Source organism: Sebastes umbrosus, chromosome 2 (genome assembly GCF_015220745.1).
Source record: "Sebastes umbrosus isolate fSebUmb1 chromosome 2, fSebUmb1.pri, whole genome shotgun sequence".
Taxonomy (NCBI): domain Eukaryota; kingdom Metazoa; phylum Chordata; class Actinopteri; order Perciformes; family Sebastidae; genus Sebastes; species Sebastes umbrosus.
This window is the reverse complement of record NC_051270.1, coordinates 8,881,425-8,898,268: the sequence shown is the minus strand read 5'-3', so window position 1 is coordinate 8,898,268 and position 16,844 is coordinate 8,881,425. Positions and strand designations below refer to the sequence as shown.

The window sequence follows — 16,844 nt, the reverse complement described above, 5'->3', positions numbered from 1 at the left end:
GAGATGGAAATGCTGGATGGAGGTAGGCTAAGAGAGAGTGCTCTGGTTTCCCAGTCAAATTTGTAGTGAAAGAGACTGTCACAATATCATGTTTAAAGTGCCCGGTGTTGCCTTCTGGGCTGACGTCTTTTTCCAGTGAAGTCATTGCCTGTTACTGTATATTTCACTCGAACGTCTTTTTGTTTAAATCCCTGGTTGAGACGTCACAAGTGATTACTTCTCCTGTTGTGAACGCTTATAGCCTACAGAATTGTGCTGAGAATCGTCTGTGTTTTTCCAATAACTGTTTTTGCATTTCTTCTTAGATGTTATCAAGCATCTTATATATAAAAAAAACGATTCTTAGAAAGGTAACTGTTGTGAAAAATGCTTTATTAGGCCTCTAGTTCGTAGAAGTTTGTCGATGTGTTTCACCGTTGGTTAGACAGCTGTTGCAGGAAGTGAGAATGAAAGTGTTGTAATAAAACATGCAGGCTTGCTGTGTTCCAGTCAGCCGTAAGCAAGTGAACAAAACTGAGCTCCAGTGTGTCAGAGCTTTGTGGTCCCCTCAAACCAAGAGGCCCAGGGCCGGCCATTAAAACGAGATGGAAACTCCATTTTCCCCCATTTCCTCTGGGTTTGGGTGGAGGCTCTGTGATGTAAATCCAAGAGAATAAGAGCTCTGTTCTTCTCGCCGTCACTTTATGGGATTGTGATTCAGCTCAGTGTACAGAGATGACCGACAGCTGAGGACGACCTCGACCATTAACGCGGAGGCAACAGAAAGACCGGCCTGTTATGGAAAGGTCAAAGATTTGATTCCCAGACAGTGTGTCTCCATCAGTCGTCATGCATCCCGCAGAAGTGTGTTTCAGCACACTAAAGTCCTCCCTACTCATTCATCATGAGATGGTCTGAATAAGAATTTTACAGTAGCTGAGAAGACAACACAATATGGAATATTATATTATTATTACTAGGACTGTCAGTCGATTACAATATTTAATCGTGATTAATCGCACGATTGTACACAGTTAATCGCAATTATTCACAAATTAATCACACATTTTTTATCTGTTCAAAATGTACTTTAAAGGGAGATCTGTCAAGTATTTAATACTCTAATCAACATGGGAGTGGGCAAATATGCTGCTTTATGCAAATGTATATACATATTTATTATTGGAAATCAATTAACAACACAAAACCAATATTGTCCAGAAACCCTCACAGGTACTGCATTTAGCATAAAAATATGCTCAAATCATAACATGGCAAACTGAAATTGGCCACAATAGTTTTTCCTCAATAAAATTTAGTGCAAGTTTGGAGCGTTATTTAACCTCCTTCGTGACAAGCTAGTACAACATGGTTGGTACCAATGGATTCCTTAGATTTTGTAGTTTTATATGATGCCAGTATCTTCACTCTACAAACATAAAAATCGCAAGTTGCATAAATGCGTTAAAGAAATTAGTGGCGTTAAAACAAATTTCCGTTAATGCATTATTATCGTGTCAACTTTGACAGCTAATTATTTCCATAACTATAATCACAGTTGTTATGCATTGCTTAGCATCATCTCCAGCACTATAAACCCCTACCAGTAATCCTGTACAAATATATCAAATTATCAGTTTTTAAGAAGGAAAATCCCATTGTTTTTAAATGAGGCAAAACTGCAAAGACTCCCCTGAAACAAAGATGAACTACATTTAAACTAGTCTCTTAATGAGACAATTTGGTGTCGGCATAAATAATGCATCACTTAATATGCAAAACCTCCCGCTGTGTCGTACATCAGAGCAATAATGTTGCTCTGCTGGAGTCAGATTGGAATTCAACATTAGCAACCGGCCGAATGCTGAGACGGTTTGTTAATGTTGTTTGTCACTCTACAGGTAACTCAGCACAGGCCTCTTTGTTTTTCTCTAAACCTGTAAATGGCTGGTATAAAAGTTAAAGTAATTACCTCCCTCTCCTGCTATGGTTATGTTCTTAACTGTGATACTTCCACCTGTGCAGGAAAAGGAGCGAGATAAAAAGGAGAGCAAGGAGGGCAAGGAGAAGGACAAGAAGGCGATTAATGGTCATCTATTCACACCAGTCAGCTCGGGCCAGGCCGCCCAGTGCTTCCAGTGCAATAAGGCTTTCAACAGCAAGGAGGCTTTCCACTGCACACGTAAGTTTTTTTTTTTTGTTTCATTGTTCTTTTGTTCCAATTTGTGTTGTTTGATCAGGACTCCTGTTACTTTAAGTCTAATTAAAGCCCATTAAGTGATGTGATCCATTATAAAAAAAAATTATTTTGAATTAATTTTCAATTTGAAAACACGCTAAGCTCCCTGAACATGCTGGCAACACAGAACAGTGAATAAACTGTAAGGAGAAAAAAGAAGTTGTGAAGAAAAGAACGAGGGTGCTGTAATTTATCAATACAATGTTCACGTCCTTTTGTAAAAATAATTAGTGAACTGTTCGTCATAACTTTTTTTATTTGTGAACAAATATAATTAATTAATTTAAAAGTTTTCTGAATCTGCTGTTTTAGGGAAACATTTCCAGAATAATTAAATGTTCAGACGAAGGCTATGACATGTGTAAATAATAAAATAATCATTTAACTAGTAATAATAATGGCCCAAAATTATGTAAAATTTAATAGTTTTAAGTCAGAAAAACCATACCTAACATCTCCTAGTATCTTTTATTCGCTCTAGAAATTCAGAATGTGTCTCTTTATCCTGCTGCATAATATATTGGAGCATCGTGACTGGGACACTGCTCCTAAAACCTGAATAATACCTACAAATAAGGCTACAAATAACGCACTATAAATATTAACACTGTGTTAAATATACAAACAGACCACCTTAACTCTATAATGTTCCAGTTGGAATATTATTGGAGTATTATAGGCATACTATAGGAGATAAATAACCCAAGTATAATAATAAAACCACAGCTGATTATGACTGACACAGTATAACATGCTTAAAGAAATAATGAATGAATAAATTGCAAGAGAGATTGCTGATACCGGCCGATACACACGCCAACACGTGAATAAGAGGAGTTCTGGCACTTATTTGTTTCCACTTCAAGTGCTGGTAGCGCACATACATCATCAGGCATGAATCATGCTTTTCGGGAACTTACTGTAAAGGCTCCGTCAGTACTTGTGAATCATATAGTTTATAGATGTATATCCTCATACGTTGTTAAAGAATTTGATTGGACAAAAAACTTTAGGTTTGCTTACTCTTTTGCTGACGTTAATAAAGTTTGAAAAGCATCAGAAAACGTTAATAATTCACATCATTAATGTTGTATAACGTGCGTGTTGTAATGTCGAAAAAAGAAAGTCGGCACAGCGGAGTCTGTTTGATTTGTTTGAAGTAGTGAAACTCTCTAAAGGGCTACTTCTAATGTAACCCAGTCAGACTTTCAGTACAGACAACAAAACACTTTTTTGCATTGTTTCCCCTGAAACAGCAGCAGCAGCAGCAGTCCTAAAGAGGATGTAGTTTATTGCACAAGCCTTTGGCGCAACGCTTAAAAAAAAAGCCTTAAAAGGAGAAACCAGCTCTGCGATGGATCACAGCGACCCTCTCGACGGTCACAATCTGCCTCAGATACACTTCAGACCGGCGAAAAACAGCTCTTTTTGTGTTCGGCCGGTCTGGTTCGGATTGTCCGAGCCACAGACGGTTCGGAGGGTGTTTTTTTCGGGAGGTTCGCGCTCACAGATGTCTGGCTGGTGTTCATTCAACAGACACATACAGTGATCCTTTGTCTTGAGATTAGCTGGAATCAGTTAGACGTCCACAAAAAGCAGTAAAATACCCAATAAAAGCATTTAAAGAGGAGAAAAACACTGCAGGAATTTGAGCTGGTTTTACTGCGCGGGTCATAATTAGATATTACATAATCTACTAGATACTTTTATTCAAATCTCTTGTACACTTTCTCTTCTCCCTAACCTGGGAAGTGTTGCTGCCTTTTTATTATTCTTTTTGACGTACACAGGATTATTTTCTCCCCCTGACTCAGAGCGTAAGTGCGTTGATGTAATCCTAAGAGCGGAAATGTTGTATGCAATTTTGCATAGATGACGAGGTCTGTTAGTGGGTTTCACTTGTGCAACATGTCTGTTTAAAACACTTCTGTCTATTGGAAACATGCTTCTATGAAAGTTAGTGGAAACTAGAGATGGTTGTTCCTCTATCAAAGTCAACTCGTACAAAATAATTCTAAAGTATGAAATTTAAAGTATGTTACAGGGGAATTAAAAGTCTGTCACTGACTCAACGGGACCAGACTACAGAGCAGATCTTATTTTAGGAATCTTGAATGATGACCTTTGTTCCAAAATAGTGATTTGGGAATGTTTATATAATTGAAATTTTCCCATGCAATTAAGTATGTGTGTGTGTGTGTGTGTGTGTGTGTGTGTGTGTGTGTGCCATTCCTCAGCCTGTCTCTCTCTTTTTTTCTCCTACGTCCACGAGCAGTATTACCCCTCGATTGCATCACATGCTCTGCTCCAGTCTGTCTTTCATTAGTGGTCTGGTGGAGTTTCCTGGCCGGCTCTGAAAACCAGTCAGAATTTCTCTAGCCCCCACCTTTCCCACACACCCTCAACACCCCCACCACCACCACTGCGCTCAAAGTGTTGTAACTGAGCGCTCTGTTGCTTTTCTTTCCAGACTGTAATGCCTCCGTCCACAAGAGCTGCAGGGACAGCCTGCCTGTTTGTGCCAAGGTGAAGATGAAGGTAAAAGTTCCCTGAGAGTAGCTCCATCTCTGGTTCTGTTGTATTCTGCCGTCCTGCAGCTAATATTGATTTGAACTCCTCGTTTTATGCTTTTATTCTCTTGTTTTCTCTGGCCAGTTGCCCAAACAGCAGTTTGCAGTACCAGATTCAAGCTCTTTTCCTACGGTCACCATGAGGAACAAATGTGAGTATGAAACTAAACTTTTTTTCATCTGCAGATTTGATCCCAGAGCACATTGAAGCTGTTTTGACATTAAGAGTTGTTTTCACAATCATTTGGACTGGAGGTAGCTTTACTAACCTTAAGTTTCTGAACTTAATTTCTACTTCTTGTACACTCACAGCAAGTTTTAGGACTGTAGTAAGATCAAGGGAATCAGTCAGTCAATATTAGGGTTCCTCTCTAGAAGAGGGCAATACAAAGAGTATGGTGTTATTAGCTCTTGTGCCATGATTCAAAGTGAGTCTATCTGTGCAGAATTCCCAGAGAAATATTGCCTCTATTGGACATTAACACTAGTATCTCCAGATTTAGTATTTTTTTGTTTTATATCAGTTAAAGAACTAAACCTATTCTCTAGCCCCTTAAACTTTGCTCACCTTACGAGCAACAAAAGCAACAAAACAGCCACTGTGGCCAGCTGCATTGTCGGCGATTCACTATTAGAGTGTTGCTCAAGCACATGTTGACGTAGTTGTGTTGTCAAATAGCACTGGGAACTAGCTAACAACAAAAACATACTGTATGATTGATTGACACTTCACTGCGTCATTGGACCGCTGAAAAAAGTTGAGGCCAGCTCAACTTTATTTGCAGCGCGTCACGCCCGTCACACAGCGACAAGTGTCTGCCGTTAGTTTGTAGCTTCGTGTCACCGGCTTCCATTGAAAATGACTTATAGCGTGTTTCTGTGTCGCTCGTAGTGTGAATACAGCATTAGACTTCTCTACAACTTTTCTCAAACTCAGTAGATAATTTCAAGTGTTTTGCCACGAAGCAAGTTGGTTTATTAATATTGAATGAAAATGATTCAATGAAAATCTTTTGGGTAACAGAAGAACTGAATTTAAATCAACATGTATCAACACACATACTAAAAAAGTAATAGAGAACATTTGGGGAGCAAAATAAAAAAACAAACAGCCAGTATAAAGGAGTTCCTCAAAGACAGTCTCAGGATCTCCTGTGGATGTTGGAAGGTTTGCAGCCTACCGTTAACTCTCCTGTGTGTGTGTATATAACATTTATTTAATCAGGTAATCTCATTGAGATCAAGATCTCTTTTGCAAGAGAGACCTGAGTACAGCAGAGAGAAAGAAACATAACCAAACACAACAAAAGCACATAACGTACGAAGAACATAGACAGACATAACACAAGCACAGACAGCATCAGAGACAATCACGGACATCGCTAGATAAAAGATTAAAATCCGCCAGGTTGAATGAGACCTTCAAGTTTTAAAATCATGTATAATTCAGTTAATTTCTAAGGTGCAACGTAGTGAAAGTTCAGTATTTACCTGAGGGGTAACTACTGTAGAGTTTTTGCAAGAGTCCTTTATAAATAAAAATGAGAACCAGACTTCTTGTTCGTATATAGTACACAGTGATGAGTACTATAATACTTATCTGTCTCTGGTCCAGCTGGTGGGACGAGGGAGCGCCCCTGGTCTGCCATCTTGTCCCCCGAAGACCATTCCTCCCTGATGATCCCGTCACGGAGACACACCAGCCTCATGGGTTTCCACGGCAACAACCTCTCCAAGAGTCTCTCCATAAGCAACATCGCTGGGTGAGCTGCTGTGTGTGTGTGTGTGTGTGTGTGTGTGTGTGTGTGTGTGTGTATGTGTGTGTGTGTTTGTTTGCAACGATAATTTCTATTTAAATGAAATGAAACGTTTCTGTTGCTATTTAACCTTTTGTAATGAAGCCATTTTGCGGTTTGCCCCTTTTTGATTTGTTCGCGCTTTATTTGATCACTGCATCTACAGTGTGTTTAAACAGCTTAATCGGTGTTTGTGGTTGTAACTGATTGTATATTTTCTGTTATTATCATCTCTCCATTCAGTCCGGTGTTCGACGAGATGCCCATTAAAGGCCTGCGCTATCTCTCCCAGTCTACTGACTCACTCAACAGAACCAACCAGGTCACAGAGTCCATGGAGTCGCTCACTGATGAAGGTCAATAATACACACACATACACACACACCATTGATCTGACTACACAATACAGCTGCCGATCAGCTGGGATCTAAGACTCTGAGCTTGTGATTGGAAAACTGAGTGAATATCTGACAAAGTTTTAACAAAATCTGGTATTAATGATATTGGCTTTCTCATAATGTTCATATTACGGTAACAGTAATTCAATTATTTCTTATGTAAAAGAATGAAATAATCAGAACACAAAATTGCATTGTCAGTGAATAATTTAGGAAAATAAAATGTAGTACATATATAGTATATGAATGGAATATAGCAAATTTTCACAGATCTTGATTTAATTTACTTTTATTATGAAGTAACTTTACTTTAATTTAAACAGCAACGTAAACACATATTTAAAAAAAATGGAGCCTCTTCTCTGAAAGTAAGAATTCTTTAAAAAATAATCCCAAGCTGTGTAATACCCATACAATGTAATAGTAAATATAACTTAAGTGCGAGCTGTGTTGTTGTTGGTGCAGGGACGGAGATGATGGACGGCCAGCTGATGGGGGAGTTTGAGGCCGAGGCCAAGGAGCTGGAAGCCGACTCGTGGAGTTTATGTGCGGAGCAGCAGTACGTGCAGCAGCTGGACAAAGAGGTGGTGAAGAGACAGGACGTCATCTACGGTACATTTCATTAACCAAAACGTGCTTTTTAATTGGATCTTAATGCTGACTTCACACCAGGCAGCGGCGAAGTTCTTGTGTTTCAGGCGGGAAGAAATTCTTTGTAACATAGGTCAACATGTCACAGGATCTGTTTACTGATTGGCTGCGCGTCCTCTCTGGCCGCACTTTGCCGCTAAAAGTTAAACTTTCACAACTTTTGTTTGGCCTCACTTCACTGCAGAATCAAACGGCCGCAGCTCGCTGAGCTCGGGAGCGGCCGCTACAGCTTTTCATAGACATTGCCTGGCAGCTTGCCGCAGGCCGCACTTCACCGCTATTCTGGTGTGAATTTGCCGAAAGAAATCAATGGAAAATAAATGAAAATATTTAGGAGGTTAAATAGTGAAGCTGTTCTGTGTTTCTCCAGCTTAGTCTCATCTACGTCTCTGCTACCACTGTTTTTTAATCAAAAATAACGAAAATGACTTGAAACAGTGGGTAAGAGTAGACTACATGTGGTTTTAGGTCACTTAAAGTAGAGGAAGAACTGGGATAATGCTTTTTGTCCAGAGGTCTACAGTGTAAAAGAAAAACTGGCATTAGCATGTCTCAATAACTTCACTTCAGTTTGTTTCAGTTGCATCTACAAGTCTCAATGGTTTATTGAGATGACAGATTTACCTAATTTAAATATTCATTCAGATACATCCTGTTTGAGATGCCTCTAACTTTTGATTAGAATCTACTTGTGGAAAATAACTTAGATAGAAATTATTCTGAAAAGCATATTTCTAAGGTATGCAGTCACACAAATTCATGCCATGACTTCTGTGAAACGGTTTGTTGACCTCTGAGGTAGAATAATGTAGATGACTAGATCTGAGAAAGGGTATACAGAGTGCTGCTTATGTAATTCTCTGACTAAACATCACTTCCTTGCATGTCCTTCAGAGCTGATGCAGACGGAGATGCATCACATCCGGACGCTTCGCATCATGTCAGAAGTGTTCAGCAAAGGCCTGCAGAAGGAGCTGCAGCTGGAGCTGCAGACGGTGGAGAAGCTCTTCCCCGTTCTGGACGAACTCCTGGACTTCCACACGCAGCACCTCCTCCGCCTCCTGGAGAGGAAGAGGGAGAGCCAGCTGGAGGGGGGGAGCTCGGAGGGAGGCTTCACCATCAGCAGGATAGGAGACATCCTAGTCAGCCAGGTTAGAGGAGGGAGGGGCTGCTGTGATGAGGATGCAGGTTCTAATAATGTAAAACCACATGATGAATTCATTTTCTTCTCTTTTGAGGCAATTCTACCTGTGTTGGTAGAGCAGGAAGCCTGTTAACTTTTCATTTTGAGCATTTAGCTGAAAGCACCACTGTGCCTACGTATAGCCTAGCTGTAGACTCGGTTTCCAAGTTTCAGCAGCGCTGTAAAAGTTAGCCGTTATTAGCTCTGGGAAAAATAATGTCAATGATTTTAATCCTCAGGTAACGGCGATGTTTTAGTGTGCAGCATGCATATATACAACTCTAATGTGAAGTTACATGTTATTTAAGTATTGTTATAGTGCCCAATACTACCCACACATTCTTAATAATTTTCCCACTGTTGAAGTTTTTAAACTAAACAACTGAGTTCAAATTAGAAATAAAAATTAGAGCCCTACTTCATACAGTGTTAGGTTTCTAGCTTAACTTTTTTTTTTATGCCTCCGCGCCGGCAACAGCCGTGGCCGGAGGCCTTACGTTTTCGGGTTATAAGTCTGTACATACTGTACGTCTGTCCAGTCCATTCTTGTGAATGCGATATCTAACGAGGAGCAGAGGCCCTCTAGACTACACCCTCATAAATATGTAATTTTAGTTTATAGTTTTCTAACAACTGCAATTGCAATATGTGTTTTTATATACACATTATGTTTTCGGGTTGTCCATCCATCCGTCTTAACGTACGTATGTCGATCCCATTCTCTTGAGCAATATTCTCAGGAACGCCTGGAGGGAATTTCTTCGATTTGGCACAAACGTCCGCCTGGATTCAAGGATGACCTGATTTGATTTTGGTTGTCAAAGTCCCACTGTGACCTCACAAAACACGTTTTTGGCCATAACTCAAGAATTCATATCCTAATTATGACAATTTCATGTTTAACAGGATAAAAATGATGTAGTGATGATTTTGGATAGACATTGATGTAAACTGCATCTTGACTGGTTGGAGGAGGCATACGACCAATAGGCGATAATTGTAGTTTTCTCTGCTGTACCAGTATTTGTTTGAGTATTCATGCCTGTTAAATTCTCCTCCAGTTCTCAGGATTTAACGGTGAAAGCATGAAGAGGATTTACGGGCGATTCTGCAGCCGCCACAACGAAGCTGTGAACTTCTACAAAGACCTCCTGACCAAAGACAAACGCTTCAAGGCCTATATCAAAGTGAGACTCTGTCTATCCTACAACAGTGTTAATTTTTGTAGAAGTTGTTTTTTGATGAATCTAACCGTCTGCTCTGTTCTATAGAGCGCTACTACAGTACTTGTGTTAACCGAGGAGCATGTTCTTGTTCTGTCTCACTTTTCTTTTGTTTTTTCGTCTTTTGCATCTGCTCTTCATTTCAATCAGTACATGCACCGTAAGCATTTATATAAATGTCACGCTACCCTTGAGAATGTTTTTATTTTATTTTCAGAGGCGTTAGTGCTTCCATCGTCTTCTATCATTGTCTAACTCTCATATCCACAATCACAGCAAACACCTTCTCAAGTATTATTACCATATTGTTCTGCAGCGAATGACTTTCACATTGATAGTTTGAAACCTTGTGTTGTTTAGAGCCACCTGTTGTGTGGGCAGTGCTTTTTACTAAAGCACTTGTTGTTTGTGTTTTTTCCAGAAAAAGATGAGCAGCAGCATTGTGCGGAGGCTTGGCATCCCAGAATGCATCTTGCTGGTGACCCAGAGGATAACAAAGTACCCGGTGCTAATTCAGAGAATGCTGCAGCACACTAAAGGTGAGCTTCCTGTCGACCTTTATGTTTAATTGGGGAGAGTTGAAGGAGGAAGTTTGTTTTAATTGGGATGACGCTGGCAACTACAGACTGTTATACCTGGCTAACAAAGCAGAAAGTAGTTGGGTCACTAGATGGGTGAAATATACTGTTCTGTAAATGTTTTTTCTTTGTAGTCTCTACTGGTGACATTCAAGTTTTTTAAATAGATGTCGGTAACACTGTTAGTACCCTGCAGAAAATATACAATACAAAACATTCACTATTCAGAACACATTATTTCTAACCTTCAGTCTAGAGCAAAAGTTTCTTAGATTTGAAAGCAGTAAATGAGTTTGTTCTTTAACTTGAAACTCTCTGCTAGTGGGGTGCATTAATTATACGTGGATCTAAAGGATTTCTCTTAAACAAGTGACAGAAAACAAGACAGAATAAGGCCAATTACTGCATTAGTATCAAGAAAATGTTGCTGGCTTACAAATCATTTCATATTTAAGTTGATTTGCAGTTCAAACCTTCTAAACATTTTAGGAAGAAAGTAAAGTTTTAAAGGACCTGTTTAGATGAATAGTTTTGCACTGTGCTGAAATGTGTGTTTGTCAAATCCATAAAAAGTGTAAAGGCCTACCTATTTTGAAGCATTGTCCAGGCTTAACTCGCTTGGGGTTACTTCTTTATCTTAAACAATACAGCCGAAGTTGTGTAAAGAAATACAAAAGCGAAATCAAATACAGTTTCCGCATGATCCTAAGAATAGACAATATACAGTAAGTCTCTCATATAACAGCTCATCATTTCCCCTTATTGTTTTCAGTATGATTACATTTCACTTCTTCCCGTACAGTTCCGCCTACTTCAGTCGTATACCCGGAAAACAACAGCCTCCAAAGTGTCACTTGTTTTAGGAAAACTCCTGAAAAGTTGAATTTCTCGCAAATGCTTTCATATATTTTGATAAAAATGAGACGTATGTTGGATGGGTGTTTTTAAGATAATGGATCAAGCGTACTTTGAGGAGTTTAAATATTTCACACCATATTTATATCTGATTTAAAGCAGCTCTCGTCGTCTGGCCTCCCACTGTGTACATTCACTCTAATCCTTCCCCAAAGTCTGTTTATAGTTCTACGTATGTGGGATGAGGGAGCTCTGACTTAATCCCCAAGGTGCTTTAAGAGGACTCTCTCCTGCCAACACTGATATATACTGAGTGGAAATAACACAGCACACCTACAGGTAGAGATAGTATGTTGGTGCTCAGGAGCCCTGAAGTACAACAACCAAAGGAGGGAAAATATTCCACTTTGGGGAAAAATATTTCATAGTGAGTCCAAAACTCAAGTGCATAACATGTATACAAGATATCAGAGACATATTGACTCTGGGGATTTTCTCTGAGTGCAGACCTACAGGCCACTGGTGATTTAATCTTTGGACTTCTACTCTAAATGAATTCAAGTAAAAAGTAATCCCACTAGGGAGACTCCAAGGTTGCCGATGTGAGGCTGACCTTTGTCCTCCTTGTTATTGCTCTCGTTTGAGAGTATGTTCATTTTGAGTCACTTAAAGTCACTCATTTTTGAAAATAGGTCCAGTATTGAGGGATAATGCTGTAACCGAAACGAGCTGAGAGGGCAAGTGAGCAGCGTCAATGCAACGTTACGTTCTCTAAAAGTGCTCGTTTTTGCCACTGACAGGCTCAGATTATTATAAGTGCCTGACAACATTATGGAAAGGCTCCTGCAGAGAAGTAAAACGTTTTTCTTACTTTTCGCTTGATCCGGTTTGTGATTGTTATTGTGTTCCGCTCAAGGAGAAGTCTCGTTGTGAGATCTGAATATTGGGCAGCAACAGGTCCCGCTCTTTACAGCATTCTTCCTCTGTGGGCATACTGTACTGTAGGGTCACAACACAACAGGAACACCACCAGTCTCCGGAGCTGCTCGGCCTTGCAGCAGCTAGTTCACCCTCCTCTGCCTATTGCCCCTCTCTCTCTCCTTGTCCGCTCCTCAATTTGTAGGAGCTCTTCATCCGTATACTCTGGCTCAAATAAATACAGGCGGCCATCAAATTCAAAGACCTCCTCCACATTGTCGAAATCATCTTGATATCCAACCATGACATTGAAAATCTTTTAGATAACACTGAGCTACGCTTTCTGTACTCTGTCCGGCTGCCACTTGCGTTCGCACCATGGATGTATTCTACTATTCCACCGTTGTCTTCCGGCAACACGCCACTTCGCCAGACACTTCTCCTTGAGCGAGACTCTTTCTATAATGTCAGACACTTATAATAACAATCAGAAAACAAGCACTTTTAGTGGACGTAAAATGACGGTGCCAGCTTGCCCCAATAGCACCATATTGCAGCCAGTGAGCCAACTACAGCATTCTCCCTCAATGCTGGACCACTTTCAGAAATTGTTGTCCCTTTTAGTCAGTTAGAGGATTAGGGTCCATGTTGAAAATACTGCAGTTACCCTTTAACAGTGAGTCAACCTCTATCCAGTTAATAAACGCTTTTAAATGTTCAGTTTATTTAGGATAACTAGGTGAGCCACATAGTTAGTATGAGCAGTGATAGTTGCTCAACAGACTGAGATAAGAGCACCTCCACCTACAGAAATGTAAACCACACTGACAAAAGTTTAAAGGAATAGTTCTACATGTTTAGAAAATACACTTATTTGTTTTCTTGCAGAGAGTTAGATATGAGAGTGACGTCGATCGTCTCATTTTGTCATCTAAATATGAAGCTACAGCCAGCAGTCGGTTAGCTTAGCTTAGCATAAAGGCTGGAAACAGCTATTCTGTCGTCTTCAGTCATAAATCTTTAATATTATAGAGAAATATGTCACTTTTGAAACTTTCAGGGGCTTTAAGGAAAAAGTCAGAGCAGTACTGGTAACACCGTTTGATTGACAGGTGAGACATTCAGTGCAAGAGCCCCTCGGCTCTGATATGCTGATCAGATACAGAAACACTAGGTCAGGGATGGGAGTTTTAATAATAAGTGTCCATTTTCTTTTCATCTATTCTGACATCTTGCTCTCTGACTACCATAATACATTCACAAAAAGACCCACCATGTAACCAGCAATAAAAGGAAAAATCATGCATAATCATGAGTGTTCATTCTACATCCTAAAATCCCATTAAGGTATGTTGAATGGACCTAAGTAATTTCTGAACACTTGTATTCAGAAAAGATGTATTCAGAATAGCTACTGTAATTAACCTAATGAGCAGGAACTGTTCAGTGAGACAGTGGAGCCAATGTTGCATATAAATGACTCCAACAGGCCTGTAAGATAAATGGGCAGAACCGTGTATAGCCTATATTTAAGGTACAATAATCCCGCTAGCACACAAGGAAACGTCGTCCCCTTTCTAAAGGAGGACGGATGATTCTCCAAATTTTGGGGACCACAAGCACAGGTGCGATCTTGGAATAGCATTAAATAGTATTTTGGTGTACATTTCAAATTATGCAGGTAGGAAAAAAGATTATGTCAAAATTAAAGAGGCAAAACTCAACACACATGAAAGAAGTTTAGGTGACTTAATAGAGGTTTGTGTGTCCAAATAAAACCATTAAAAGGCCGTCATTACTCTGCAATGGCATTTCCAATAAGAGGTTTCTCAGTGAGTGGAAATGCAGGCATGGTTAAATGCCAAACAACCCTCCTCAGCTGTGCCACTCTACCAAGTGTGTGGTTCAAGTGTGTGTTAGTTTGGAGCCATGAAAAAGCTAACGAAAACATAACAATACTTAGTTTCAGGGTGATTATACACTAATGAAAACAGTTATGAATATTATATTCCATTTCCGCTAATAGATCACCCGAAATGTTCCACACTATTCCTTTATTTTAGGGCTTTGATTACAGGTCAGGTATAGGATTAAGGAATAGAAATCACTGTTACTTGTCTAACCTGTCTTTTCACATGTCGAACACAGAAAGCGAGGACGACCACGAGGACCTGACAGACGCTGTTCGGCTTGTGAAGGAGGTGATCGCGTCGGTCGACAACAAGGTGAACGATCACGAGAAAAGACGCCGTCTGAAGGACTTTCACGGCCGCTTGGACAGCAAGTCCATCATGATGATGAAGAGCGGTCAGATCTTTGCCAGGGAGGATCTGCTGAGGAGGAGGCTGATCCACGATGGCGTGCTGCAGCTGAAGAGCTGCCAGGGAAGACTGAAGGGTGAGGAGACACTCTGTGACTGCTTCACTGCTCATTAACTGACCAGCGAATCCTCTCTCTCTCTCTGTCAATATGTAAGGATGTATTTTAACTTTTCACTTATCTAACCTCAACTACCTTTCTCCTGGCTGTTCTCCAGATGTCCATGCTCTCCTACTATCAGACGTCTTCGTCTTCCTCCAAGAGAAAGACCAGAAATACGTCTACGCCATGCTGGTAGGATCCTGCTGTCATATCTCTCTCTCCTCTTTCTCCCTCCTTCTGCTGTTCCCTCTGTTTTCCCTCCATCTCGCCAGTAATGAAGGTCTTATGAGCGCTGCCAGAGATGCTGTTGTCATATTTTCCTATCCCACTGTTGTTGCTGTTAGCATTAGCTGGCCTGCTTAGCTCACCCATGGTGCCTGCCTCTGGCTAGCTAGCTAGCTGCACCTAATAAAGCTGCTTGGCTCTCGGCATCTAACCCAACTGTGATAAATCATATAGGCTAGAGTTGGTTAGAGTTTTTCCGTGTTTACAGGACTCACAGCTTCATGGCACACATACACACAGTAGGGGAATGAAAACAGAGGCAGGCCTGTGGCATTAGAATCACATCCATCATTAAGGCATGTTTGAGTTGAGGCTGTTGACATTGAAAAGAGGAATAACGTGGTTCTAAATGGATGACGGCCGTGTGAACCAGGTTGAGTTTTGTGCAAAATAAACTTCAGCTCTGAGGATCAGCAACAGTACAAGCAGCCCGTAGCAATGAGGTCAAAGGTCACCTGGACAGACGATGGAAAGTATTCATGTGAAGCTAAATATGGCTGATATGAGGCTCCAGGAGTCAGAGTGAGCCCAATCAAGTGGGCATCATCCAGAGTGTTTTTTTGTATGAAGACGGTGGCTGTGTCCGAAATCACTCACTACTCACTATATAGTGAATTCGCCCTTTTTGTAGTGCTGTCTGAATGTATAGTAAGAGTTATTATACCCTATATAGTGAACTCAAAGTATCCCACAATGCATCGTGAAAAGTAGAGTACAACGATGGACACTAACCAAGCTCTATATGCCAACATGTACTGAGACGAAGGAAAAATAGCAGACGGACTAGAGGAGAGAGAGCAGAGCAGCGCATCACAAAAACAAAAAACGGCTACAAAATACTTTGTATTTATTCATTTGGGAAAATACGCTTATTGCCCCCACATTCACAACAGCTGTTAAGTCGTACCTTTCACGTTAAAAAGCCCTAGACATATACGCTGCATCACTGCTTACCAGGAGGAACTTAAATTCACTCAGAGCCAAAATAGACTAGAATATGTATTTATCTCAAAAATACATGTCAGTATTCATTATGGATGGTCCACCAGCAGCAGCAGACGTTAATCTGGCATGTTTTAACTGTGCGTAATTAACGGCGCTGAGAAAATGACCTGTGTAGTGTCCGAAAGTGTTTTTTCATTTTGCTGATGAGCTCACTATATAGTCCTCTACATAGAACTCCCTGGATTGTGAGAAAGGAGTAGTGAATGAATGAATGATTTCGGACACAACCAGTGTTTCCTTTGGAGAGCTGCAGTTGAAGGATAGTAAAACAAAGATGGCATTTTGTTAAAAAAACACTAAAGATACCCATTTAATTTGACTTGATTTAAACTTAAAATGCATTTCTGCACAGGGCGAGGGATCTTGATTTTGTTCCTGTTATTCCACAGCATAGTCACAGTATAAAGACAGACTTAACAAATCTGAACCTATCCTTAAACCTCAGACGAGTTTGCTGTAAAAACGTTGGGATGTGGTTACAATTCCAGAGTTTTACTAGATGGAGCAGAAATGAAGCAGCGGTTTGTGGTGTTAGCGTACTAAACTCTGCTTTACAGTTTGTGCAGCCTAAATGATGCAAAGACTGCGGAGGCTCTAGACATCAGCTGACTCCTATGTGGATGATAACATTAACCAGAATCTCATTTTGTCCTCTTTACTCCACATCTATTTCAATCTTCCCTTTCTATCACCCAACTGCTCAACGCTCAACTGCTTTCTTCTATCTATCCGTCTGTCTTCAC

At 40.3% G+C, this 16,844-nt stretch overlaps 1 protein-coding gene across 9 annotated transcripts in view; it reads left to right on the top strand.

Moving 5' to 3' along the window:
- Positions 1–16,844, top strand: part of LOC119501176 (A-kinase anchor protein 13) — a 128,271-nt gene that overhangs the window by 93,949 nt on the left and 17,478 nt on the right. For all 9 annotated transcript variants that reach the window (XM_037791353.1, XM_037791345.1, XM_037791332.1 and 6 more), the window contains 11 exons: positions 2,005–2,161; positions 4,689–4,756; positions 4,874–4,940; positions 6,404–6,551; positions 6,828–6,940; positions 7,448–7,594; positions 8,528–8,784; positions 9,878–10,003; positions 10,461–10,578; positions 14,539–14,787; positions 14,927–15,003. In XM_037791353.1, the coding sequence (XP_037647281.1) occupies positions 2,005–2,161; positions 4,689–4,756; positions 4,874–4,940; positions 6,404–6,551; positions 6,828–6,940; positions 7,448–7,594; positions 8,528–8,784; positions 9,878–10,003; positions 10,461–10,578; positions 14,539–14,787; positions 14,927–15,003 (1,527 nt within the window). The remainder of the gene's footprint in view (positions 1–2,004; positions 2,162–4,688; positions 4,757–4,873; positions 4,941–6,403; positions 6,552–6,827; positions 6,941–7,447; positions 7,595–8,527; positions 8,785–9,877; positions 10,004–10,460; positions 10,579–14,538; positions 14,788–14,926; positions 15,004–16,844) is intronic.